Here is a 27785-nt window from a genome sequence, read left to right on the forward strand (position 1 = left end):
CCAAGGATTGAGCCCTGTGGAGCCCGACTCACATACAGCCTTGCATTCACAAAAAAAAACACTACCTTCTGCTTCTTACCACTGAGTCTTGCATTAGGATTTCCACATACTCTTCAATCTGTTGGGCTTTATTTTTCTAACTAGCATGCCTTGTAAGACACTGTCAAAAATCTTGCTCAAATCCTTTTAGGCTAAAGTAAAACGTTTCTTGTTCTCTCTCCAAAAGTGGGAGGCTAAGTACAGTTTCTTTACAGTCCAGGGTGCTGGATTGATTTTAATCTCATGTGTTGTTTGTGTTTTCTGTGACTGCATGTATTTCCTCTGCTTGCTACAATTTGATCCCATATTCCAGAGTTGTGCTTATAGTTAATTAACCCCTACAAATTACCCCTTATTGAAGGCAAGTGGAAAAAAGAATCAAGGGGGAGATGATGGACATGTGGCCAAGAATGGATTCAGGGCGGATGGAGAGTGAAGAGAAAGAGACAGTGAAGACAGTGAAAATATGACTACTTTGCAGTCGTTGATATGGACTCAGGGCAAAATGGTTTCCTCCCATGTCAAAATAATGAGTAAAATATTCAGTTTATTTAGGTTAATCACAACTTAGGTTTTCAATGGAGCACATCCACCAGAATTTCAATGCAGACCTATTCCTGATGTGGAGCCATACATAATGTCCATTTACTGTCATGGAAAAAATTGAACTGAGATATTTTTTTAAATGCACAATAAAAATGAAAATAGGCCTACTTTGCGAATATTTGTGGAAAGCTGGTCTGTTGATTTGATGTCCAAACATTAAATACAAAATCACCTTCCGTTTTTCACATTATTTACTATTCATTGCCGAGTGAGTAATTGAAGTATGCCAAACATTTTTAAAAATGTGTTTTGTCAACTCCCCACTTGTATTAATAACATGCTCATCATTTACTGTTATTAAAGAGCCAGCTTGGAGCTGAAAGCATGAAATCAAAAAATACCACATTATCTAGTAATAGCTATAATTTTCATTTATTTTATATTTATCTGAAGGGCAAGTTTTTCATGCCAAGGGTGGCGGGTATATGAAACGAACTGCCAGAGAAAGTGGTTCCCATGAGATTACAACATTCAAAAGATATTTGGACAGCAAGATGGATAAAAAATGGTTTGAAGGACATGAGATAAACACAAGCAAATGGGATTTTAGATTGTATGGAAGATTTAGACTGAAGGGCCTGTTTCCATGTTGCATGCCTCTATGAATTTATATGTGCATATATCACTGACATGGGCAATAAGGTAGAGGAAAGATTGAAACAGGTAGCTGGGTTACATGAATAAGGAAATAACGATGAACCTTCCTTAAACATTTTGGTACAACTGGAATGACGTGCCCAGTTCAGATGCTAGACTTTAAGAATGCTGTGAAGGTTTTAAGGAGGATAAAGATGAGATTTACTCAAATTATTCAAGGGACAAAGGACTTTAATTATGTTAACAAAGTGGAAAGACTGAGGTTGATTTCTTTGAACAGCGGAGGTGCGATAGAGATATTTAACATTGTGAAGGAGTTAGACAGAGTAAAGAGACTACTTCCATTGATGGTGAGGTAAAGAGGCTAAGGATGTAGAATTAAGATAATTGATGCAAAAACCAAAACTGACGTGTAAAATGTGTCCACAGCGATTAGTTAAAATGCAGAAGGCGTTGCTGTGGCAGTGGAGACAAATCCAATCGTGCCATTTACAAGGGGCTCAGGTTAGTACTTGCAAAGAAAACATTTCCAGGGCTGCAATGAAAGGGCAGGAGACCTCCAAAGGCAGGACGCCAATTGTCCCCATCTATGAAGTAGTCTGTGATTCAATAAGACGTGGTTCTTATATAGGCACAGTATTACTTCAAGAAGAACAGATTGTCGCTTTTCTTTCCGAAGTTCAAAAATGAATGTTCACCCATTTTTCTTGTTACATTACAGGAACCTTAAGCATTTCATAGTTCACTTGAGCTAGTTGTCAGAATCCTTTCATTCAATAAAAAATTCCCAAGACCTGATGTAGAGCACCTGCCATACATCGCAATATTGTGTAAAAATCATGGTTGATATATTGCAAATTTAATAATAAATAATTAAAATTTTAAAAGAAATTCTCCAAAATATATTGGTCTATTACAGCAATCATGTGCATTTCTGCTTTAATGAGAACAGCTCAACTCACGGGCTTTAAACAGGCAGTTAGAAGTATTTTATCCACTGTGCAGCCAACTACATTCAGATATTTTCGAAGCATGCAGCAAATCCTGCAAGCTTTACACTTCCCATCAAATAGCTAACCACAGGATCAGGTTGCCTAGAAACAACCTGATTATTACCAGTCACAGTAGGTTACGAAGAAATTTTACCTGTTCCTTCAGGACCATTTGTCAAGACTCATTAAAGTGACATGGACATACAATAAACAGCACTGCCCTTTGAATCTGAATTTGAAATGCTTGGCAAATAAAGCACTAATTTTTGTTCATTGCAAATCTGCATATATCTGGGGTGAGCAAGATATCATTATTACATTACTGAACCTCAGGCATGTTCCAAAATGAAAAAGGAAAATACCAATGGCATTCCCTGAAAATAATTTCTGATAGTTGTGACAGCTGTCATATTGTAAACACCAAGGGCAGAAAGACCATCTAATAACATGTATCTGCATTCTGCTCAGTTATTCTACAGATGTACTTGCAGTTAAACTACAACTTCCAATCAGATATTATCATTACTATTTATTTGAAATAAATGTCTGTCTCTTCATTTCACTCTGACAGTTCAAAGATTTATTTCTGTAAATTTGATTCATGATGTCTTCCAGAAACATTATTTGCAGAATGTGTTATTGCCATATGTTAAACTGCAGTTATCTTTATAAATCACAATTTTCCTCACTAAGGTAAAGTAATCCCTCTCATGATAGGTGTACATATTAGTGTTTAAGTTGATCATAGCAAATAAAACTACATGTTTTATTTTCTCATATTTAGCTGTGGCAATGATATTGGGAGACCACATTAAAAATAAATACATTTAAGACAATCAGAAACAGTGTCACGGAATGAACCATTTTGGTATTATCATTGATGATGATGCTTGAGAATGGAAATCTTTGCTGTTTTGGTCTCTTAGGCTTCAACGCTTCTGACAGTGACAATCTTACCCAACTAAGAGACATTGAGGACTTGGTGCCAAATAAAGTGTGCTCACTGCTGCACAAGGAATAGCTACCACTGCACTAAACAAAAAGAAAAATATCAATTTAATATCACATTCTAATCCCAAATCTGATCAATTCTGTTGAAGGTTAGCATTTTTCACTAAGTCATATGTGGGTATGTTAATTTAGCAAATTAATGCATACATTTTGAGATTCCACAGAGACATGTAACAAGAACTCACAGAAACCTTTCAGGAAACACCCAGAGTGCTTTTTGGACTTTAAATATCTTTACCTTTTCATGGACATTGACTTCTCTAACTTTAGATAGTTCCTCTGTCTCTCTCTTCCCCTCCCCTTCCCAGTTCTCCCACTGTCTTCCTGTCTCCACCTATATCCTTTCTTTGTCCCGCCCCTCCCTGACATCAGTCTAAAGAAGGGTCTTGACCTGAAACATCACCCATTCCTTCTCTCCTAGATGCTGCCTGACCTGCTGAGTTACTCCAGCATTTTATGATACCTTCAATTTGTACCAGCATCTGCAGTTATTTTCCTACACAGCTTAATAGTCCATGATGCCCATCCCCAGGCTTACTGGCTAAAAGTGCAAAAAGCAGCTTCCAACCTCTGCAATATATAAAAGACTAGCTAACTCATTCTTATGTCAAGCCTGTGGATACTGTTCATCCATCCGTTACTGTCTTTGTGGTTGGTTGTAATGCAGTGACAGGTTTGAATAGGACAAACTGATTAGTATCCGTTGAAGACATTATTATTTAAAAATATGAGAAATAAATCAAGATTGGTACCAGCAAAAGAATCAATGTGCTAAAAAGATGTGAAGTCTCAAAGTACATGTCCAGTTGTATAGGGCCCTGGTAAGTCCACATCTGGAGTATTGTGTACAGTTTTGGTCTCTTAATTTGAGGAAGGACATCCTTGTAATTGAGGCAGTGCAGCGTAGGTTCACGAGATTGATCCCTGGGATGGTGGGACTGACATACGAGGAAAGATTGAAAAGACTGGGCTTGTATTCACTGGAGTTTAGAAGGATGAGAGGGGATCTTACAGAAACATATAAAATTATAAAAGGACTGGACAAGATGAAACGCTGAGCTCTATGAAGGGATCCATTTTACAACAGTGGCCTCTGCGGATTAGAGAGGCACTCTTGATTTTCCAGCCTTCCAGTAGGAAAAAAACCCATGTTGCGATTGTAACTGTAGCAGGTTTTTGCAAGAACCTGGCAAATATGTTTGAAATGTAAAAGGCTAGTCAATTTGTGCTGTTGACTCAATGAGAATGTGGGGTTGTATCATCATCGAACACAGCGTAACTCTTGAATATCCTGGATTTCATTCATAACAAGATGAATCTCAACATTCTCTAATCGGGGTTGTTTCTTCACCACCATTGTTGTTTAGTTTTGTGTTTGCTTTTGCAAGAGTGAACATTTATTTCTTCCACGGTGTGTATATCTGCATTAATACCTGCAAGTGGAATAAAGGGTGAAATTTGGTGACGTAGCCTTGGGATTCCTTCTTCTGTGGAGAGAAGAGATAATAAATTATGGTCAAATAAAGATACTTCTTATTTGCACACATTTGAATATTTGTGTATTCTTTATATTTATGCAACGTACACAGTCATTTTGAGTTAATATATTGTCCATCTTGTTAAGATGATGTGTGCCATCATTTCATGCTCCTCCAATGCAGACCATGTTGAAACTTTGTATGACACCATCAAATCAATAATAATTGAAATTGGTGACTCAGTTTACAATAAATATTGTGCACCATACCCTTTTACTGGGTACTAGTTTGAGCTTTAAATATGCATCTGGATTTTGACGTAAGAATAATAAGTCTATCAGTATTTACCATTATATAGAACATCTGCCATTTACAGATGGTGGTAAAATATGGAAATGGTGCAGCTGATCTTGGATCTGCCAAATTCTACATTTTTACTGACCACATATCATGTTTATAGAAATATAATATTTATATCCATGGTAGGGAATACTTTTATTGTACTCTCCCATTAAATGCCCACTACAAATGTCAGAAACAAATAAGTTTGCCTTTTTCCCTTTTGTATGAAAACAAATATACAACATATACTTCAATAAAAGCTAAACAATTGCTCTGGTTCTTAAAGTTTACTTTCAAAAGTGTTTTCTCATTGCTCCATACCGGAACTAATCTTTTCTTTTCCATAACATATAAATTGAGATTGATGACTTTTTTACATTACTGTTCACAATGAACATCAAGCACTGTTCCTTCTTTACTGACTAAAAAAATCTGTGGTTGAAATATGGTTATTTGGCTAATGGAATTTATCCCCTGTTGTATACTGTACTCTCTAACATTAATAAAGCTAATTGTATAATTGCGCAACATTTCATTTTTAACTCCTTTTTGTTTCATACCCCTTTAATAAGCCAGTTGTAAACATTCCTTACCTTTCTGCTCTAAAGACACACAATCCAGTTCACGTACTCCTTGAGGTGGTGGCATCACTTTGCTCATCTGCGTTGCCTTGCCATGTTTTTCATGTTCCATGCAATCAAGATGCCCTTCATTTCCCCATTGTAATCAGTATGGTGCTTTCCAGGTCTCAAGAGGTCTTAGCAATAAGTGGACTCAACTCGAAAGCATTTTTCCAATAATGGCACAAACACATCTTGATTACGAAGATTCTGAACATTTACGTGTTGCCAAAGCATTAAAACATCATGTTCCAGTCATGTTGGCACTAATTCGTTGCTGTTGAATTTGAATCTGTATTCAACATCAAATTTCTGCTTAGTTAATTGTTGTTTGGTTAATTTGGGGAGACATCATTCTTCCACTTTTATTAAAAATAAGAACTCGGAGCAAGATGATTTTATATATTTACAAAAGTGAATTGCACCCAATTGTGGGGGAGAATATCATTCCACTTTCAACCATAATTTCTCTCGTGGTTCTGCTGATTTTACAGTGCGAGATCAGGAGAAATACAACCAAAATGTAGAGACATTATGTTCCGATAAGTTTTAAAGTTCTCTGATCCCACTGTTCAGATTTGGTAAATGAGAAGAAATAGAAAACATTTTTTTTCAATTAGTAGTGGGAATTATTCCACGTTCCTCGTAGATTATATTAATGGCATCTCTGAATGAGATTGTTAACACAGAATTAATTGATGTCCATTAGTTGAGTTGAGACAGCCCATTTCAAATCAATTGCCGAATGAGAAACAATGTAATCCTATTCAATTAAAGTAGATCAGAATTTTCACTGCAGTTATGAACAGAGATGGAGGAATTTGTAAACATTAGCACCCAGGCAGGGACCCGGTAAAACAGATTACCGGCTCTTTATAAAATCAAATGTTTTTCAATGTATTGATTGTGAATTAAAGCCAGGGTGATCTACTCCATTCGGTTACTGTCCAAACACCACATTGAAGATTATCACCAATAGACACAACTATCACCTTTTCACCCCTAATCTACAAATATGGGAGCAATACAATTAAAAATTTGGTATCACTTTAGGATCCTTCAGCAGCTGAGTAACATTACACCCGAACTGCTTTTTCTGACCAGTTAAGAACAAATTTTAGTAAAATCTGTCCGTCTGATATATGGAATATTTAAGAACATAGCTTTCATCTTTACCACTCTATTTGTAGGTGACATCATCTGAGTCACCATTTCAATTGTTCAGTACAGCTTTGTGCAGTGTTTTAATTTGTAGACAAAAAAGGTAGTGCTACGCATATAACAGTTCACAAAATGCTGTAAGTTGCTGTACATCATTCTAGTTTTTAACTCTTTTAAAGGTGCATACTGTCACAAAAATCAATGGTTTGGTGACCCAGGAATGAATACACTGGTTCCACAGGAATCTCCACCCAATTACATTCATTGAGCTTTCATTGTTTCAATAAAAAAACAAATCTCTATGTTAACTTGAGCTATTGAGGAAAATCTTTCTTTTGACCAAGTGGATTGATAGTACAATGGCTATATTATGAGGTTACTCGTCCCAACGTCAAGAATAATGTATCCCCACACTGCAGTGAGTTATTTTAAATGCAATGAATTATTTTTCATTAATTACGATGGAATAATAATGGACATTGAACTGTCATTTTAAAAAAAACTTTTATTTAATACATTTTAAGGAAAGAAATATCATCAGCCATGTGATCAAACTTGTTGTGAGATTTGGCTCAGCTCACCATTAGGTTGCAAACCATTACATCAAAGAATGAAACCAAGAAGATCACCAGCATTAATCTGGACACTAATTTTGAGTCAGCATGTCTTCACTATCAACATTGTGTGTGCAGTGTGGTTGGCATAAACATTGTAAAACACAAACTTTTTAAGAGATTTATAATCTTTGAAGCTGGATAAATCATCGAATCCAGACGAAATATCCCCAGGCTTAAAAAACATATTTTGAAATTGTGGAGACTCTTACTACAGATTTTAAATCTCTCTCAGTCGGAGGTTGGAAACTGTTGGAAAACTGTTCAGGTTTCATCACTATGTAAAAATAAGGAAAAGGATAAAATAAATTATTAAAGCCATTCGGTTTAACCACACTCGTGGGCAGATTGGGGGTCCCATTCTAAGGAGAAAATAAACATTCCCTTCAGTAGAAACAAATTGATCAGGAACTATCAGTATGGATTTGTTAATGGGTGGTCACATCAGACTTGCAGCTGAATGTTTTGAGGAGGTTAAAAGATCAGTGAGGGTGGTACATTTGATGTGTCTGCAAAGGTTTTTGCAAGCTGTTGACAGCGTCCCACAGGGTAAATTGGTCAAAAAAGTAAAAGCCCATGTGATCCAAGGCAACATGGCAAAGTGAATCCAAAACTGGCTCTGTGTTTGAGTTGCATAACATGGTAAATAGCTGAGACAGAATAAATAGAGAGAACGGCCAGATTCACCAAGGAGAGTCTGCTGTTTTTTCAGAGCCATCTGGTTGAATTTTTTTTTAATCCCCTGTTTTTGTCTGAAATGGTCAGTTTTGCCATTGGATTAACTCTCAGTGATATTTATGTATTCCTCACCGATTCTGCAAATTATTACTGATTTATTTTCTCACTTCCCCAGATCTGACAAAGGTCCTTGGCCTGAAATGTTAATCATTTTCCACTAATGCTGTCTGACCTTTGTTGAATGCTTCAGATATTTTCCCTTTTTAGTTCAGATTTCCCACATTTCAGTTTGTTGGTTTTCAATAAACAGTATTTGGATGTAAACAGAGACAAGTAATATCCTGCAGGGCTTTGGACCTGATGATGGAAGTGAAACTTAGTTTTGTAACTCAAAGATAGACACAAAATTATGGAATAAGTCAGCAGGCCAGGCAGCATCACTGGTTGAAACATAACTTATTCCTTTTTTCCAGAGATGCTGCCTGTCCTGTTGAGCTGCTCTAGCATGTTGTGTCTATCTTCAGTGTAAACCAGTATCTGCAGTTCCTTCTTAAACACTTAGTTTGATAATTCTTTATCAATGGCACAGACAGTGGGATTAACATCTTTTTTGTGCCATATATTTTTCAATGATTCTATAATTCCAGAAATTCCCAACCTTTGCTCTGAAGAGCAGCTTCGCCACTTCGAAGGACTTCAGCACTTTAAGATGGCAACTCTGCAAGTACTATTACGGTGATAAATGGGAATGCCATTAAATGTTGGCCTTGCCAGGAAGACTCACAATCTATGTATGAATAAAAATAAAAGCAGGTGTAGACAAGCCCAACAAGGAAAATCTTAGAAACAATGAACTGCAGGGCTGGAGACCTGGTACCGGAAGTGACCTGCTGAGTTACTCCAGCACTTTGTGTTTCTTTAAGGGAAATCTTTGCAGTTCATTGGTTTCCCTTTTTAATGGTGCACACCCAAATTGTGCATTAAACTTCTTGTGCATACATAATGGTCTGGAAATGAAAATTGAGATTCTGGTGCTGCATCCATCTCAATCTGAAGAGAATGCACCAGTATACATTTCTGAGCATCATAGGCCTTTGCAACCATACTTCCTCCAATAATACCTGCTGCAAATCAGGAACGAACTATCCCATCAAATTCTCATGCAAATGTTTCTAATGATGCCATGTAAATGCTATCAGGCTCAAAACACAGGTTGCATTTTTAAGATTGATCTTAATATATTTATTTGTGAACAAAGAAAAATAATCTTGCTGTTCAAACATTGCAAAATTAAGTTAATTTTCTTTTTCATGGCAATAGTGACAATATTCATAATATTACATGTTTGGAGGCAGATTATATAAAACAACTTGTCCTTTTGGTAGCTACTAAATCATTCATCTAACTCCCCACTGAGTTTTTGCCAACTAGGGCAAGACTTCTCCATCTTTCTTCTCGTACTTCAGCACCTTATTTTCCAAGTTAACACAAATCTCACCATTAAAATTATTCCTGTATTCCTGTATTCCTGAAGCAATATTCTTCACACATTCACATATTTTCCACATGTTTTCACCTAATTTGTGACACATACCATTTCCTTGATCAGATTTCTTTGGCAAAGCAAATAAACCAGTTGACATATCATTTAAAAAATATGCGCATGTTAATCTAAAGCTGAACAGTTAATCAGATTAAAAATATCACATTGTATTTCCATTTCTGTCCCTGCAACAAAAAAAAACATCAACTTTTTTGACTCTCCGGAGGGACTGCAATTGTACTCATCCCTTTAATGAGCTGGGTGATTTTTAAGGCCCGGAAAGTGGCCTACCTGTCTCATGGCTGTCATACTTCTTTAGTCTAATTAGGCCCAAGGGCAAATTCAGGCAGCAAAATCTAGTCTTGGTGGAAATATTCACAACTACCAAAAAACACAAGAGAGGCATTCATCCCTGATTTGTTAACCACTGCACCACCACAACCCTTAACCTTACTCAAATTTCATAAATATGCAAAGCTAGCAAACACTGTATTTTTTTCCGACAACAATTAAAACCACAATGTTCTAGTTGGACAATTATAGTCAGCAGTTCAATTTTTAATATATTTTTCCAATAATAAATTTTGCTTGCTTGAATAACTTGATTATTTTTAAGTATATATTTTTCTGCTGTCTTAAAATTCTGTCCTTGTGCAAAACAAACTGATTTATTCATCATGATACAGAATGTGGAAAAAACAAACTGATTTATTCATCATGATACAGAATGTGGAAGTTTATAATAATTGTTCAGCATACCAATCTGCTCTCCAATATAATTATGTACAATTCCATGGTGAAGCACCATTCATATTGCTGAATATTAAAAGGAACGCACTCCAAATAAAGCAGCTTTCATGACTTGCAGAGAGCTTTGTATGCACTGATCACAATCATTACTCATTTTAAAAGTTAATATCATTAAAAATTGAAAATTAAATGACTCAAATTAATGTCAAACTCATTTACAAAAACGGTCACTTTTTTTCCAGAAATGAAGACTTCCTCCATCATCCCATTAAAACAAAATGCTATTCTGAAAAAATGCACTTACAAATAAATAAACAACTATTTTCAGTCCACATTTCTAGGACACTAATGCTATGAATGACAGGTCTTGAACTTAAGTACACAAACAAATGCGATTTACTTGTTAGAGAAATAAAATATTGCACCATTAAAGGGATTCCAAACAAAAAGATGTGTTAGAAAAAGATCTTACCAGTCCTGTAGATGTTGCTAGAGATAACGCCTTGAAATGAAGAAAATCTTGACTGGTTAATTCTTGCTGAGTTATAATATCTTATAATAATATCATACTCGGAAACAAACAATAACTTTAAAAGAAAGAATCGGATGGATTTTAAGTACTCAGCTCTAGTCATTTACTTTCCTTCTAACAGAAGTTTCTAAAATTATGAAATGTTTTGCGAGGGCGAACAAGTCCTCTGCCCTAGTCAGGGAGATTAGTAATAGGTGATATTCAACTTGATATCAATTCTTGCTGAGCATGAAAAGATAAATCAGAAATTAGAAGATTTTTAAATACCTTGAAATTCAGAAAGACAAAATTGTGTCTCCTAAGAATAAAATAATTAAACCAGTGATATAATTAAGAGTTAAAGGAGAAAACAGAACAGTGAGAGTCGTTTAAAGAGCAGTAGCATTAGCAGCATGGACAAAATGGGCAAATTACACTCTCTCTGCACTATAAACCTTTGTTTTACAGCTGAGTACTTAACATTCATAGGTTAAACTTTTCCCTTTTATATTCAAATCAATATTTAATTTTAACAGACTGCCGATTCCAATTTTTCTACAAATCATGCGTCCATAAAACAAAGCTAAATGCTTATAATTTTCTCATGTGCCAAATTACTAACCACAGTTTCCAAAATTAATGTCTAACATTTTCCATGCCATATTTTATTATTTTGACATGAAATGTAACAATACACATTTGATTTTAGTCAGTTTCCATGCTCATTTAGAATTGTTATGATGTGATTGGCTAAGATGTTATATTGCTTCCTTCTCATTATTTATGACTTAGGCATTATTATCACATTAACTTTTTTGACAAAAATAAATACTCAATAATTTTGGCAAAATCAATGACCTGCATTCAAAGAATGTAAAAAAGCAGAAAATGCCAGTGCATCTTATGTTAGAGATACATTTATGAACTTTGTTGTGGACTTCATTATCCCGTAGTAGTTTTCTCATTCATTGCTGTTCTCTTTTTCAAGAATAACAAGGTGGCATGGTGGTGTAGAGGTCGAGCTGCTTCCAGAAACCCGGGTTCGATCCTGACTACAGGTGCTCTCTGTATGGAGTTTGTACGTTCTCCCCATGACCGCATGGGTTTTCTCCGAGATCTTAGGTCTCCTCCCACACTCCAAAGATGTACAGGTTTGTAGGTTAATCGGCTTGGTATAAATGTAAATTGCCCCTAGTGTGCGTAGGGTTGTGCTAATGTGCGGGGATCGCTGGTTGGTGCGGACTCGGTGGGCCGAAGGGCCTGCTGGATCTCTAAACTAAACTAAACTCTTTGAAGGGAATGGAGAACAGGGTTTTGCATCTGTATAACCAGTCAAATTAAATTTGGTTTGGAGTTGTTCAGTGGGAATGAGGCAAGTATATTCATGTGCAAGACCTGACATATGTCTGCGGTCCACAATCACTGCTAATCACACCAGGACTATTAAAAAGCAGATGGTCATTCTGCGGAATGGGTCATCAGTACTTTCTGTTTGCCAGTTCTCCAAGGTCTTTTGAGACGTAGTAAAACACGTTGATTAGCACACAAATATATTTTTTAGGAATAGTGATTAGCAATCAAAGTTTTGCTCTGCACTTAACAAGCAAAGCATTATTAAATTAATAAGCATTAATTTTACTTCATTTTCAGAAAAATCTCAATGTCTGCCATCAAGCAATATGATTATTCTATACTAATCTTAAAAAGACTTGTTCTATTAAAATATTTTCTAGCTTGTTCATTTAAAATATTTCATAGTTTAAAAAAAACAGGCCTCACAATACAGAAGTATAAAAATAAGTATAAGAGCAAAAATGGTCATCAATCCCCTAAGTTATGTAATGGTGTGATGAACAATGAAAAGGTTATGGTCATCACAAGCAGTTTTTGGGGGTGCAGGTGGTTTCGGTTGTGAACGGTGGAAACCAGCATCTGCAGAGTTACTCCAGCATTTTATGTCTATCTTCGGTGTAAACCAGCATCTGCAGTTCTTTCTTACAAATTACCCTCTTTTCCACTTTTCTGACACCCTCATTAATTGCTTTTACAAGTCGTTTCCTAATCTCCTCCCTCTAAACACCAACCTTTAAACCTGGCCTTTCACTTTCATTTTACACGTTATGATATTGAAATACATCAGGGAAACAGGTTCAAACTTCGTGACAGTGCACTGGCATCATATGTATTCTAGAGACATTGGGAATGCATTAGCTAGCCTTTATGCAAGCTTGTGATGGAACTCAAAATAAAAGAAGAAGGCTCTCGACCGGAAACGTCACCTATTCCATTTCTCCAGTGATGTTGTCTGACCCACTGAGTTACTTCAGCTATTTGTGTCTGATCTTGAAAATAATTTTAAAAAACCTCCCTTTTTGGGCACAGAGTGAGATGATACCTGACTGATCAGTATGGACCAAATGGCAACAAATTAACTGCTTAGCTTCAATTTGCCTCACCATTTGAACTTCGCATCTGTCAATTATGTTATTGGGGGCAGCTGTTAACTGCTTTTATAATTTTCTGAATTTTTGTAAATCAACAACTGTTTTATTTGAAAGGGAAAAAAACTCTAAGAATAATTCAAAAACTGAAATAGCCAACACAATGATGTTATTCTGCAGTAAGGTCATCATAAAACTATTAACGTTAAAATGTAGACATCACAGTAATTAGTACAGAAAGGTATTGTCAAAGGTATTTAAATTTTAATAAAAAAGATATTGCAGATGGTTTCATTATTTGGAATTGTGAGGTTACCAGCTTGAACCAAGAAAGGAAGAATTATATATCTTTTTTCAAATGGGAAGAGTTTAAATGTGATTTATAGGTTTATGTGCTCAAATAATTAAAAGTTAATCATGAAGGCCAAATAATGGGATTTTAATGCAAAAGTGAGGAAGTTGTGATTCAATTCTATGGATCTAAATCCCATCTGTAATACTGTATTTAGTATTTAGCATTACATTTCAGATCATTTAAATGTTTAAATTTAGATTGAGTTTCTTGACTATAGTTGTGTTTATTTCTATGTTTTGTTTATCTGCTTCTGACTTATGATGTTGTGTTTTTTTAATTATATTTTGTTAAGTATTAAGGGTAGGCACAATAAGCTTTGGCTTCTGCCTACACCTTTTGTTGTCGGTCAGAAAATATCATATATGATTATATTGTTTTACTATTGATACAATGATTTCGTACTATTTAACTTTCACAACTGTACGGTCAATCTGTTGTATTGTATTGACCGGAAAAAAAAGATGAGGGTATCAAAGGTGAAGGTGGAGTATAGATAAAGTGAGCATGAGCTGAGCTACAGAACAGTTATGTCCTAAAACACATTCCTGATCATTATTCCAGCCAGATCCTTTCTTTCTAACTAACTATATATGTTAGCTATATGCCTTAAATTGGCAGTGACAAGAAAAATTATTGTACTTATTTATGATAATGTTATTGCATTGGGCAAAACTGCCAAATCCGGCCACCTACAAAGGAATTGTGAAACATGCCAAAAAGACAAAGCGTTATGTTGATTTACATCATGAAGCATGAAATTAGGACATTTCCGGAACCATGCTCTAGCTAGTTAGAGCTCTTAAGGATAGCGGAGTCGGGGGGTATGGGGAGAAGGCAGGAACGGGGTACTGATTGAGAATGATCAGCCATGATCACATTGAATGGCGGTGCTGGCTCAAAGGGCCGAATGGTCTCCTCCTGCACCTATTTTCTATTGTCTATTGTCTATTGAATGCGACTGCTGACTCTTCACTGGAGAAAAGTCAAGGAACGTATTCAAGCTGTATCAATCCTTAAAGACACACACTGCATGGCCAAACAACAGCAATGCACATTATGAAAGCCTTGAAGAGCGAGTGCTAAAGAGGAGAAACACAGAAGTTGTGATGTGAAATTGATGGCAAAAGGATTAGACCGGTTGGGTGACAAAACCTGCCAGGAGATCATGAATAGAAGAGGTAAAATTAGAAACTACTAGAAATACTCAACAGGTCAGTTTGCATATGTGGAACGGGAAATGGAATTTAAGGTTGAAGACCCTTCATTAGAACTGGCAAGAGAGTGAACCACTGTAGCACCAAAAAATAATGCCAGAAACTTTAGGATCTTACATGATTTGGCAAGAGGGTGAAGTCCATTCAATATTAGTCCCAAGATCGCAGATGATGGATACAATTGGAATATCCTATCAAGGATGTTAATATTGATGCTTATTCAATTATTAGCATGTTATCAGAACAAATGTAGGTAATAACAAAGAGCACAAAGGGTCCTTTTCTATTGTCATGGAAAGCTATGCAGGAAAGAAAATAATATGCAAGTCATGAGAGGAACAGATCGGGTAGATGCACAGTCTCTTGCCCAGAGTATGGCAATCGAGGACCAGAGGATGGAGGTTTAAGGTGAAGGGAAAAAGATTTAATAGGAATCTGAGGGGTCTTTTTTTCACACAAGGGGTGGTGGGTGTATGGAACAAGCTGCCAGAGGTGGTAGTTGAGGCAGGGACTATCCCAACATTTAAGAAACAGTTGGACAGGTTTGGAGGGATATGGACCAAACGCGGGCAGGTGGGACTAGTGTAGCGGGGAAATGTTGGCCGGTATGGGGAAGTTGAGCCGAAGGGCCTGTTTCCACGCTGTATCACTCTATAACGCTTATTGAATTATTAGCATGTTATCAGAACAAATGTAGGTAATAACAAAGAGCACAAAGGGCCCTTTTCTGTGTACTTGCGGAAGGTTATGCAGGGGCAGAAGATAATGTGCAAGTGATGTACGCATTTTTGCAAGATGCTGGCCATAACCTCATCAAATAATGTCCATCATCCAAGAGTCTAGAGTGTTTTATTGTTGCATGTACCGAAACATATCACTGAAATTCTTACTTGCACCAGCAGCGCAAGAGGTTTGTAAACACAGTACTCAATAGATGATATAATAAACAAAGAAATAAAAAGAAGCCCAAAATTTAAAAAAATACATTATAGTGCACAATCATTTGAAAGTGACACATGTCTGAACTCAAATCCAGTGGTAATTCTGTGCTCTGGCCCATGGGGACATCTTGAAGGTCCAAAGGATAAAGCGATGTGGCATCAGGTATCAATCTCATGCCCTCACTAAGCTGGCATGCCACTTGTGAGCAGATTCCTCATCTCATTGAGGAGCAAGATGCCAAGAGTGAAGACATTGTTGCTCTCAATGAATGTAGAGATGCAAACCAGGGTAAGCTTGTAATTCTACAGGTACAAAGGAGGCCGCACATCAACAGATCGGTTTCCTGCTTCAGCAGAGAGATGCACACACCAGCTGTTCTCATGTAGGCACCAAGCTGCAGAGCGCAGGAACTTGTCTCTCTGCTGCAGGAGCAGAAACAGGCCTCCACTCCCACACTGACCTCAACACCTCTTCATTTTTAGAATGCAGATTCTCATGAAAAGAATATAGATGATATATACATGGTATGATTGACAAATCCACTGCATAACTTCAATTTCATGAGATTGAAAGACTGGCAATACTTGATCAGTGCTAAGGAAGCACTGTATTATTGCTTAACCAAACATTTGAGAATTGTTGTGGAGGTTTATCAGATTGGTGTCTTCCTCCATTGGGGCACCTATGTCCCTCCTCCACAGTCTCTCAGGTATTATGTTTTAGATTTAGATTTAGAGATACAGCGCGGAAACAGGCCCTTCGGCCCACTGGGTCCGCGCCGCCCAGCAATCCCCATCAGTGCCTGGCAGCCACCCATCCTAAACTACTGACACTGACCCAAACTACTGACCCATCCTAGACACTGAATTGGTCTTGTGAAAAAGTCTGAAGCCCCATCAAGGGTCATCAATGGCACCTATGAATACTCAAAGGGAAAGGGAGCAACTTTCTAGCAGTCAAAATGCAGTCACAGAAAGGACTGCAATGTAGAACTAGATTGGCAATAATATTATGAAAAAAAAAGCCACAAGGGTGTACGACGTTGGACAATACACTGATTTTCATTTTATGCACGATTAGATTTGGTACTGTTAGCATGTAATTTTAAAACACCAGCACCGTTGAAAAGCATTATTACTTCAGGAAAAAAAAAATACACTCTTTGCCAAGATAAGTCAGGCCGCTCCGATACATGTTTGCATTGGTGCATGGTCAAACAATCATGGTGTCATGGGACAGGAATACATAAAACACGCATACCCTTTTGGATACTGTCGGGGGGGATGACCACTCAGAGGAAGGCATTGTCATAGTGGGCAACTTTAACTTTCCAAATATTGATTGAGACTTGCAAAAGGCTTAAAGGGGACAGAATTTATTAGATGTGTGCAAGAGAGTTTTCTGAACAGTATGCGGAGAATCCAACTTGAGGAAGGACCATGCTGGACCTTGAACTGGGAAATACGCCTGGCCATGCCTAGTGTTTCAGTGGAAGAGCTTTGTGGAAATGGTAATAACAACTCCATCAATTTAAGATAGTTATGAATTTGATTTTTCTGCCTCTTTATCAATTTTGTAGTACATTTTGCCAGATTATTATATTTAGAAATTCTCAGTCATTCTACCGATCTCTGCAAATGTATACATTTTTTTTAATCATTCTACTACCATCCTAATCATTTTTTTTTAAATTTCCACAGTGAGTCAATTTCCTAATGGGATATTTATTTTTCCAAGGAGAACATTCCTTGAGAATTGTGTTTTTTTTCATTTCTGTCATTGTCTATATACCGTCAGAACATTTAATTTAATTTCCTAAACTACCTTTGCCAGTTCGACTTTCTTGCACATAGATTAAGTTTGTTGTTTGCAAACTGTTGTGATCAAAAATAGGCACAAAATGCTGGAGTATCTCAGCAGGTCGGACAGCATCTCTGGATAGTTGACATTTTGGGTGGGGACCCCTCTTCAGACAGATTGTAGGGCGGGGGGTGGGGAATTGGAAGCAAGAAAAGACCAGGACAAATCAGGGCTGGCAACAGATGACCTCAATCAGGGAGGTTCCCTGATAGACCTATTGTTGGCTAGGGACAGTGTGACCCCAAGAGGGGTATATTGTTGAGAACTATGGAACTGTTCGCCTTTTAGTGGAGAAATCAGGGGGGGGGGGGAGAGAAAGGGGAGGGGAATGTTTAGGGAAGTTAGGAAATTTAACGTACATCCCGCTTGGTGTAAGCTACCTCAGCAAAAAATGAGATAATGTTCCTCCAATTTGGTTGTGCCCTCATTCTGGTAATGAAGGAGGCCCAGGACAGAAAGGTCAGTATGGAAATAGGAAGGGTAGTTAAAATGGTTAGCAACTTGGAGATCCAGAAGACCTTTGCAGACTGAATGTAAGTGTTCAACAAAACGGTCACCGGGTCTAATGCATTATCTCACCATGGTGCAGTAGCCCACATCGGTAGATGAGATTAGAGGTGCATGTGAACCTCTGTCTCACCTGAAAGGAGTATTGGGGTCCCTGGATGGAATCGAGGGAGGAGGTATGAGGACAGGTGGTGCATCTCCTGCGGTTTCAGGACAAAGTACGGCTTGGGTTAGAAGGGATGAGCGAACCAAGGAGTTGTGGAGAGAGCAGTCTCTGTGGAAGGTGGAAAGGGGTGGAGATGGGAACATGTGATTAGTGATGGAAATGTCAGAGGATGATCTGTTGGATGCAGAGGCTGGAGAGGTGAAAGGTGAGGACCTTGTGAACTCTTTCCTTGTTGCATTTGGGGGGAAGGGGAGTGAGGGCAGTACTACAGGACACAGAGGAGTCACATATCAGTACCCATCTATGATATGTTCACTACAGAATGGGGACATCTCAGATGTCCATGTATGGAAAAGCTCATCTTGGGAACAAATGCAGAGGAGATGGAGGAATGGAGGGTAGAGGATAGCATCTTTACAAGAGGCAGGGTGGGAGGATATGTGGTCATCTGTTAGTCCACAGGGTGGTCACCAAGGTGGGAAGAACAGGTCACAGTAGGGACCCGTTAGGGACTAGTCAGTTAACTGACACTCACTCCCTGATTGAGGTCACCTGTTACCGTTCCTGATTCGTTCTGGTCATTTCTTGTTATCAGTCTCCGTTCCCACCCCCTCCCCCAACTCCAACCCACAAAAAAAGGTCCCCACCTGAAATGTCACCTATCCATTTTCTCCAGATATGCTGCCTGTCCTGCTGAGTAACTCCCGCATTTTGTATTTATCTTTGGTATGAACCGGCGTTTACAGTTCATTTTTATTACATTATGATATGATCACTGTTTCCCAGTGGATACATTACTATACCACTATTTATTCCATTTTCAGTACACGTTACCAAAGGTAACATAGCTTGTTCCCTAATTCCAGGTACTGTTCCATATAAATTCCATGAACTCATCCTCAAAATTACACTGCCCATTCTATCAGAAGATTGAAGTCCCCCATGACTATTGCATTACTTCTGTTACAAATTATTTTCAAGCAAAAGTCTGCCACAGATCAATACAATCTATTGTCTACTTCAATCCAGAGATTTGTTTCTTGAAATTGTTTAATGCCATGCAAACTTCCTGAGCCAAGATCCTTTATTTTGACATTATTCTTCAATATCAGCATGCCATCCTTTAATCCTTTCTGTCCATCATTCTGAAATAGCAAGTACACTGGAATATTGAGTTACCAGCAAAGATCATCTTGCAACCACATGTCTGTAATGGCTATTTGGTTAAGTTCATTGTATTTACAGAGAGTTAATACCAACACAGACAAGATGAGCTAAGCTGCATGTTATTCCGCAATCCTATCTCTATTTTCCATGTTATTTCATGTGATTCCAGGTCTCAGTTTTTTTTTTAACATTGTATTTAGTTGCCAGATAAATTAACTACTCATCATTATGAGCAAGAGTGAGATGTTGAATTTTGGGAAGTCAAATGCAAGAGGAAAGTAAACAATTTAACAGCAAAACCTCTAAATGCCTTGATGTACAGAGGGATCATTGGGTCCAAAAGTCCATAGCTCCCTGAAAATGCCAACACAACATGAAGTGTAAAGCTGTGTGGTATGCTTGCTTTCATCGGACAAATCATTGAGTATAAGAGACAGGAAGTTATGTTGCAGTTTTATAAAACTTTGGTTAGGATGCATTCGGAGTATTGTGTGCATGTCTGGTCGCCCATTACAGGAAGGATTTGGAAGCTTTAGACAGGGTGCAGAAGTAGTTTACCAAATTAGATTAGAGGAATAATCCAGGCTGCCTAGTTTAGAGGACATGAATTACAGGGAGAAGTGAGACAAACATGGATTGCTTTCTTTGGAATGTCAGAAGTTGAGGGAAGAACTGATAAAAGCCTATAAAATTAGGAGAGGTATAGATATGGTCGACAATCAGTATATTTTTCCCCCGTGGAAACATCAAAGATTTGAGGGCATAGCTTTAAGATTAGAGAGGGAAAATTTAAAGGAGATGTGCAGGGCAATTTTTCTTTTACACATAGTTGTGGGTCCATGGAACACACTGCCAGTGGTGGTGGTGAATGTAGATAAGGCATTTAAGAGGCTTTTAGATAGGCACGTGGACATGCAGGGAATGGAGGGATATGGATCATGCAGAGCAGCAGAGTCGGTGCCAAGTTTAACTTGGTATCATTTTTGATACAGCCATTGTGGACCAAAGGGCCTGTTCCTGTACTGTTCTCTAATCTCGGTGCTGCCCACAGCTGGATTGGCACACAAGTACTGAACTTTTATTTACCTGCTACCTACCTCAAGCACATTCTAGAAAGAAAAATGCTAGAAAAAAGGGCATTGAGGATGACTTACTAATCAAGCCAATTCACGCCTCTGCTACCTGAAAATCAGTACTTTATTAAAACTGTACACACTCCCAAACCACCATGGGTTTCACTTGAACATCACTTCATTTATTTTGAACATCACTTCATTTATTTTATCTCTGATAACATCACCAGTGGTGCCAAAATCATGAATCTTACTGGATTGTGGCTCAGTCCCTCTACATTCTGTGCTTTTGGACTTAGAATGGAGAAATAGCCACTTCAAGAGAAAAGATGACGATCATCTAGCTTGATCTCTCTTGCAGAATGAAGAAACAAGGAACTGCAAATGCTAGAATCTTGAGAGAAAAGCACAAAATGCAGGAGTAACTCAGCAGATCAGGCAGCATGGCTGGAAGACATGGATGGGTGACATTTTTGAGTTGGAACCCATCTTCACGCTGATTGTAATAAGGTGGAGAAAGCTGGAAAAGTGAAGAGCTTGGCAAGTGATAGTTTGATGCAAGTGGGGGGCTTGTTTAGCAGATGGGTGGATTAACGTTAGAAATTTTTAAAAAAGAGGCAAAACAGTGCAGGATAAAGAGAGATAAGGAACATTGAGCTCGAGGAAGGGGTATAGGTTGAAGACCATGGGGAATGGGAAAGAGGGCAGGACTGTGAGAGAAATGAATGTGCATCTCTCAGGGGAGGATGGAACAGAGGGGAAAGATGATGGGGGTGGGTTGAAAGTGGAAAATTCAAAGTTCATACCATTGGGTTGTGAGCTACTCAAAATAAATACGAGGTGCTGCCCCGACAGTTTCCATGTACCCTGGCAATGAAGGAAGTCCATGGCAGAAAGATCGGTTTGGGAATGAGAATAGAGTTAAAGTGGTTAGCAAGCTGAAGATGCAGAGGGCCTTGGGAGACTGCACCCAACTGTTCGATGAAAGAGTGACCTAAAGGCTATATTGGGAGCATCAAATGCAGTGGATGAGGTCAGAGGAGGTGCATACTAACTCTCTTGTCTTGATGGCAAGCCACTTTGGTTAACATAATGCACAAAACTAGAAGTTAAACTATACACAGTTCCGATTACCACAAATAGGTTTTATAATTTTCAATCAATACCTATTCGATTTTTGGCTGTGGTTACTGTGTAGGACACCACATTTCAGTGTATTTTTTCATTTTGACCGTGAGACCTAGAAGATCAAAGTTAGCTTGCATCTCAACTCATTCCGCACGATTACAAAAAATAGCCCTGCATTTTGTTATGAAAGAAATAACAACAAAAAAAACGATGTCACTCTGTATTCATCTATTTGTTGCCTGAACCATTACAAGTGAAGTCACTGGAAATTATGTTATTACATATTGAAGTGCATTATGAACTATCATTTGGTTTACTACGCATAATAAACACAATCGGTGGCCTTTCACCATTATTTCTTTACATCCCAAATGAAGGCGACATTTATATTTGTCTAAATAAACAGATGGCCAATTACAACATAAGAAACTAAATTAATCCTCCACTAGGTTAGGATCCATTGATGCATGCAAACCATGTGGGGCTCAGTCATAAAAACATTTTGTTTCAAAGCATAAATTGCCCTAAAAATAAACCTAAAACACAATTATTCACAACCTGCACAAAATAAAATCATCTGTGCATGTATTAGGGTATGACAATTCAATTAAGTAATTCAAACCACTTTTTGGAGGTTGGGTCACTTTCACTTTCACATTGCATATTTGGCCCATATGAGCAAGGTGAAATATCTCCTCCTTGCAATTATTTACATTTTGGATTTACTCAAGGCTACGAGGTTTACCAGCTGCAGGATGGTTTTAAAGAAGAATTAGATAACGCACTTGAAGATTGAAAAAAATGCCGATTTAAGTGGAAGGAGCTAGGAAATTGGACTAACTATATTGTTTTCACAAATATCTTGCATATGGGAATAAATGCTCTCCAACAAGATGCAGTTTGGACATCTATCAAAACTTTCTAACATGCCTCCCAAACTGACAACTTCTACTCCCTGGAAGGACAAGGGCACTAATCATGTGCAAACACTGTAACTTTCAGGCTCTCCCCCGAATAATACTCTATCCAATCTGATTCAGAAATACTCTGCTCTGCCTGATGTTTCCCTGGGCCTAGAACCTGGAAATACAGGCCAATTAATTCTGTGGAGCTCTTGCATTGCACATGAAACAGGATTTAAAGAAGTAAGCTGCCTGATATTGTCTCAAAAACTAGAGATCGGCAATAATATCGACATCTGCATTCTGAATACGTAAAAACATACCTGCCTATCACAATTGACATCAGAGAAAGAGAGTTTTAATGCAATACTACTTGTTATTTATTTATTAATAAGCAGTTATTGTCAAAATCTCAGGCTGAGAATTTGCAACCAACTGCACGATATTCATTATTCTGCTGATAAGTTACGAAGATGCACAAATTCTGATTCATCAAAGAAGGCTTTTACCTTTTCATAGATTTTTACCTTTAATTGCTTGGGCATATATTCCACAAAGTCCAACCAAAATAAAATGATGTTATCATATTTCTGACTTCCATTCATTAATATTTATAAAAAAGGCTCGCATTTTCTCCAAAGTAGAATAATCTGAAGCCTTATCGGATTAAATATTTATTTTATGTTATTTTAAGTTTTGATTTAGTCTTATAATTTGCCATCTAATGTAGCTCAAAGTGGTGCAATTAAAAGATCTTAAAATATTTAAGAACTATTAAAGCAGCATGCGAATTGACCAAATTCCATCATTGTTATGGCCATTCACTCTCTTCTAATTTATTCAGTAGTAATTGAAAATGGGTACAATGGGTAAAATGGGACCTAGGCATTTGCTCCATTCTACTACTGAATGGCACTGCACTTGAACTTTCTTCATGACCTCTTGGGTGATTTTATTGACTCAAACAGTGAAAAAAGCAGAAAAGTGAAAACACCATACATCAGGGAGAAATTGCCACATTAAGTCCTGGCATAAATATGTTTCCTGTGCTGCCATCAATATACTATCATGCTTAAGGGTAATCTTTTGAAAAGATAAGTTTATACTTAGTTATATAAAAGATAGGTTGGCTGTTTGCACCCTTGTTGAAGTATGATTTTAATATTTAATGCTTGGAGGCCATATTCAATGGAGGACCAGTACTCTGGCTGTTGTGAATAATAATTTGGTTGCAGATGATGACAAAGGACAAAGACTCCCTAACCATTATATTTTTACCATCTTGTTAAAAGGACCCTTCTGTGTCTTGTGCTCCTGATGCACTTGAATTAAATAATCAGAGGCAATGTTAAGCTAATAAACTTCTCCAAATACTGCATTATGAATTTTCATACATATTGTCATGTTCCTCATCAGCATTGTGCTAGACTCTTGTACACTCATTCAAAGGCAAAGTGGTGATACCCACAGCAGTGGTCAGGGCTCTGTTGATATTGTATCCAGGCGAAGAATTGTCTTATTTTCTTGAAAAGTGCAGTCTGATGCTTGGATCCCTCCAGAATCACACCTAGGCAATCAATATAAAACTACTATTCTTGCTATTGAGGGCGTGCAGCGTAGGTTTACTAGGTTAATTCCCGGAATGGCGGGACTGTCATATGTTGAAAGACTGGAGCGACTAGGCTTGTATACACGAGTTTAGAAGGATGAGAGGGGATCTTATCGAAACGTATAAGATTATTAAGGGGTTGGACACATTAGAGGCAGGAAACATGTTCCCAATGTTGGGGGAGTCCAGAACCAGGGGCCACAGTTTAAGAATAAGGGGTAGGCCATTTAGAACAGAGATGAGGAAAAACTTTTTCAGTCAGAGAGTTGTAAATCTGTGGAATTCTCTGCCTCAGAGGGCAGTGGAGGCCAATTCTCTGAATACATTCAAGAGAGAGCTAGATAGAGCTCTTAAAGATAGCGGAGTCAGGGGGTATGGGGAGAAAGCAGGAACGGAGTACTGATTGAGAATGATCAGCCATGATCACATTGAATGGCGGTGCTGGCTCAAAGGGCCGAATGGCCTACTCCTGCACCTATTGTCTATTGTCTATTAATACTTGTTGGCTCTACTCTAAACACTCCCCCAGTGTTTATACGTCACTGCCACTTCTAACGAAGCAAGCTCCAATCACTGGGGCATTTCAGAACATTACTCTCTTGGTTTCAGATATTTCACTCTGCATGAGCACCTTATGATCACGGATTTTGTTAAGAACTAGGATGTGCTCAAATATATCTTTACAAATCCTGCATCAACAAGTGAAGTGAAATTTAGAAATAAAGAACTGCAGATGCTGGTTGATACACAAAATGACAGAAAATGCCAGAGTTACACAGCAGGTCAGCCAGCATCTCTGGAGCACATGGATAGGTGACGTTTCGGGTCAAAACCCTTCTTCAGACTGACTGTAGGGGAGGGAGAAGAAAGCTGGAAAAGGGGAAAGGCAGGACAAAGCATGAAATTTGCCCAGAGGTCAAATAAGGTCCTGGTGATGTTCAGCCATTTTGTTTGGTTTGCATGGAGTGTATTTCTGGTGTGCACTAAACTAAGTCCTCGTGAGCTAGGCCAGGAGAGAAAAGTTTGATTTCTTAATAGGTCAGAAAATAATGGTGTAATTGGAACTAATTTATCAAAATATTTTCAACAATGTAGTAATAGAAATCCAAACATATTTTTAAATGGTTTTTTTCTGTAAAAATCATGACTCTGCAATTTATTTCCACAAAAAGTGAGGAACAATACCAGGTGGGATATTATCTAAGTCCTGAAGATTTCTTGCAATTCTTCAGAAAGTTATATCATGGTTAACTATGAAAGTGAACATGCCTCACACAAAAATAGAATATGGAGACAAGAAAGTACAAGCAATGACTTGCCATGCTTTGAGTAATGAATGCCACATTTTGCCTCACCTGTGGTGTTGAGATCTCACCTGCTCTGAGATTGCTGCCTGGTTCTGCATTTGCTAGAATCTTCCAGTGACCCACCCATTCTAAAGCACACACGCTGGGAGACCAATCAACTTCAGAAGAAATCACAGCTGTTATGATCAGGTTGTTTCCCACAGCTGGACCGTCATATAACAGTCAGCAGTAGAAGCAGCATCTGTATTTCCCCCCTAACTGAGTCCAGTATAGTTTAATAGGAAAATAACTGCAGATGCTGGTACAAATCGATTTTTTCACAAAATGCTGGAGTAACTCAGCGGGTCAGGCAGCAACTCGGGAGAGAAGGAATGGGTGACGTTTCGGGTCTGAAGAAGGGTCTCGACCCGAAACGTCACCCATTCCTTCTCTCCCGAGATGCTGCCTGACCCGCTGAGTTACTCCAGCATTTTGTGAATAAACCAGTATAGTTTAATCCATTTGCAGCTGCTTCATGTTTTGCATCTCACATTTATTGCATTTCATATTATTTCTGAATGCAGGACTTGGAGAGGTTTGTGTGCTTAATGACGCACTTACACCATAGAAGACCATTCAGCAGCCCACAAGTCTTCTGCCCTTCTGCCCTCAGACAAACCTGTATTAGTACAATTCACCCGCTTATTTTACTACTCCAGCAACCACTACCCCCTGCACACTTTCCCCACTCACTGACCTTCCTACCAAGCACCTACAACTATGGATGGTTTACATTGCAAATTAATATCGATAGCACATTATTGGGATATGTCAGAAAATGAAGCATAGCAGGGTAGTCCACATGTTGACAGAGATACTCTGTAAACCACATCTATATACTAAAACTCGTTTGTTTGTTTGTTTGTTCCTGAACTACAGCCAAAACGGTACATGATAGCGCAACAATTTTATGCCCACCTTACTCACCGTCATCTCTTTGGTGCTAATGGAAGAAGTTTCATTGAAATCGGTGTTATATTTTAAAAGTTATTCACATTTTAAAGTTTAATCTATCTCCTGGAGGGAGGGAGGGAGGGAGGGAGTGAGGGGGTGGAGGGGGGGGAGGAGGGAGGATAAGGGGGGTTGAGGGGGATGTAGTGGGGGCGAGGGGTAGGGGAGGGGGGTGGATGGAGGGGAGGGGGAGTGGAGGGAGGGGGGGTGGAGGGAGGGAGGGGGAGGAGGGGGGAGGAGGGGGAGGAGGGGTGAGGAGAGGGTGCTGCCCCAATGCAGGAGAGGTTTGGGCCCAACGGGTCCACTTGGTCTAGTAGACCACTAAAGATCCGGATTGAACCTATGACACAGTAGCTATGAGATAGTTGCATCACTCTGCAGTCCTTTTTTTTCTTTGCAAGATTAGCTACGGTGGAAATAAACTATAAATCGGTTTAGACAACTCTCATTTAGCAGGATTAACAATGAATTGAATGGTACTTTTATTTACTTGCAATTAAGATGCCAGCAAATTCTTCAATGCTTTCAGATGTTTGTGTGTTATGCCTCTTGAATGACTACACATCAAATCGTTCCAGTTTAGAAAACAGTATATGATAACTCACTGGTGGGTTATTAATTATTAAACAGCTGGGGGCTTTTTTACCTCTCCCATTGCTGTCATGGAGCAATTCGTGCAGAACATTGTATATATGTACTCTATTTAGACTGAGCCTCGTTATTTTCTGGCCTAATTTAAATATGGAGATGAAGAACATTTATTCGTTCAGCTACTGATCTTAGGACTGCATATTTATAGCCCAATAGCGGCAGTTAGTGCAGTATCAACAAGGCAAGACATTGCATCTTGGTCCTTAAAGGCATCATCACAGTTAAAATGTTAGGAGCTGTAAAGCGCACATGACAATCAGAAGAATATTTTACAAAAATCTGTCAATACAAACAATGCTTTGGGGAAACTGTTGATATTATCAAAGCGCAGAATTATTATTGTCAAGTCAAGTCAAGTCAATTTTATTTGTATAGCACATTTAAAAACAACCCACGTTGACCAAAGTGCTGTACATCACTTCAGGCACTAAGAAACGAACATACAATGGCACACAAACATAACAGCACATACATAAACAGTTCACAGCGCCCCCTCAGAGGGCCTCAAACGCTAGGAAGTAGAAATAGGTT

General features: G+C 38.2%; 1 protein-coding gene across 28 annotated transcripts in view; it reads right to left on the reverse strand.

Moving 5' to 3' along the window:
- nrxn1a (neurexin 1a) overlaps positions 1-27785 on the reverse strand; it is a 1341442-nt gene that overhangs the window by 1006054 nt on the left and 307603 nt on the right. For all 28 annotated transcript variants that reach the window (XM_078404791.1, XM_078404790.1, XM_078404793.1 and 25 more), the window contains one exon: positions 10904-10933. In XM_078404791.1, coding sequence (XP_078260917.1) covers positions 10904-10933 — 30 coding nt within the window. The remainder of the gene's footprint in view (positions 1-10903; positions 10934-27785) is intronic.

Source organism: Rhinoraja longicauda, chromosome 9, assembly GCF_053455715.1.
Source record: "Rhinoraja longicauda isolate Sanriku21f chromosome 9, sRhiLon1.1, whole genome shotgun sequence".
In the NCBI taxonomy this organism is placed as follows: Eukaryota; Metazoa; Chordata; class Chondrichthyes; order Rajiformes; family Arhynchobatidae; genus Rhinoraja; species Rhinoraja longicauda.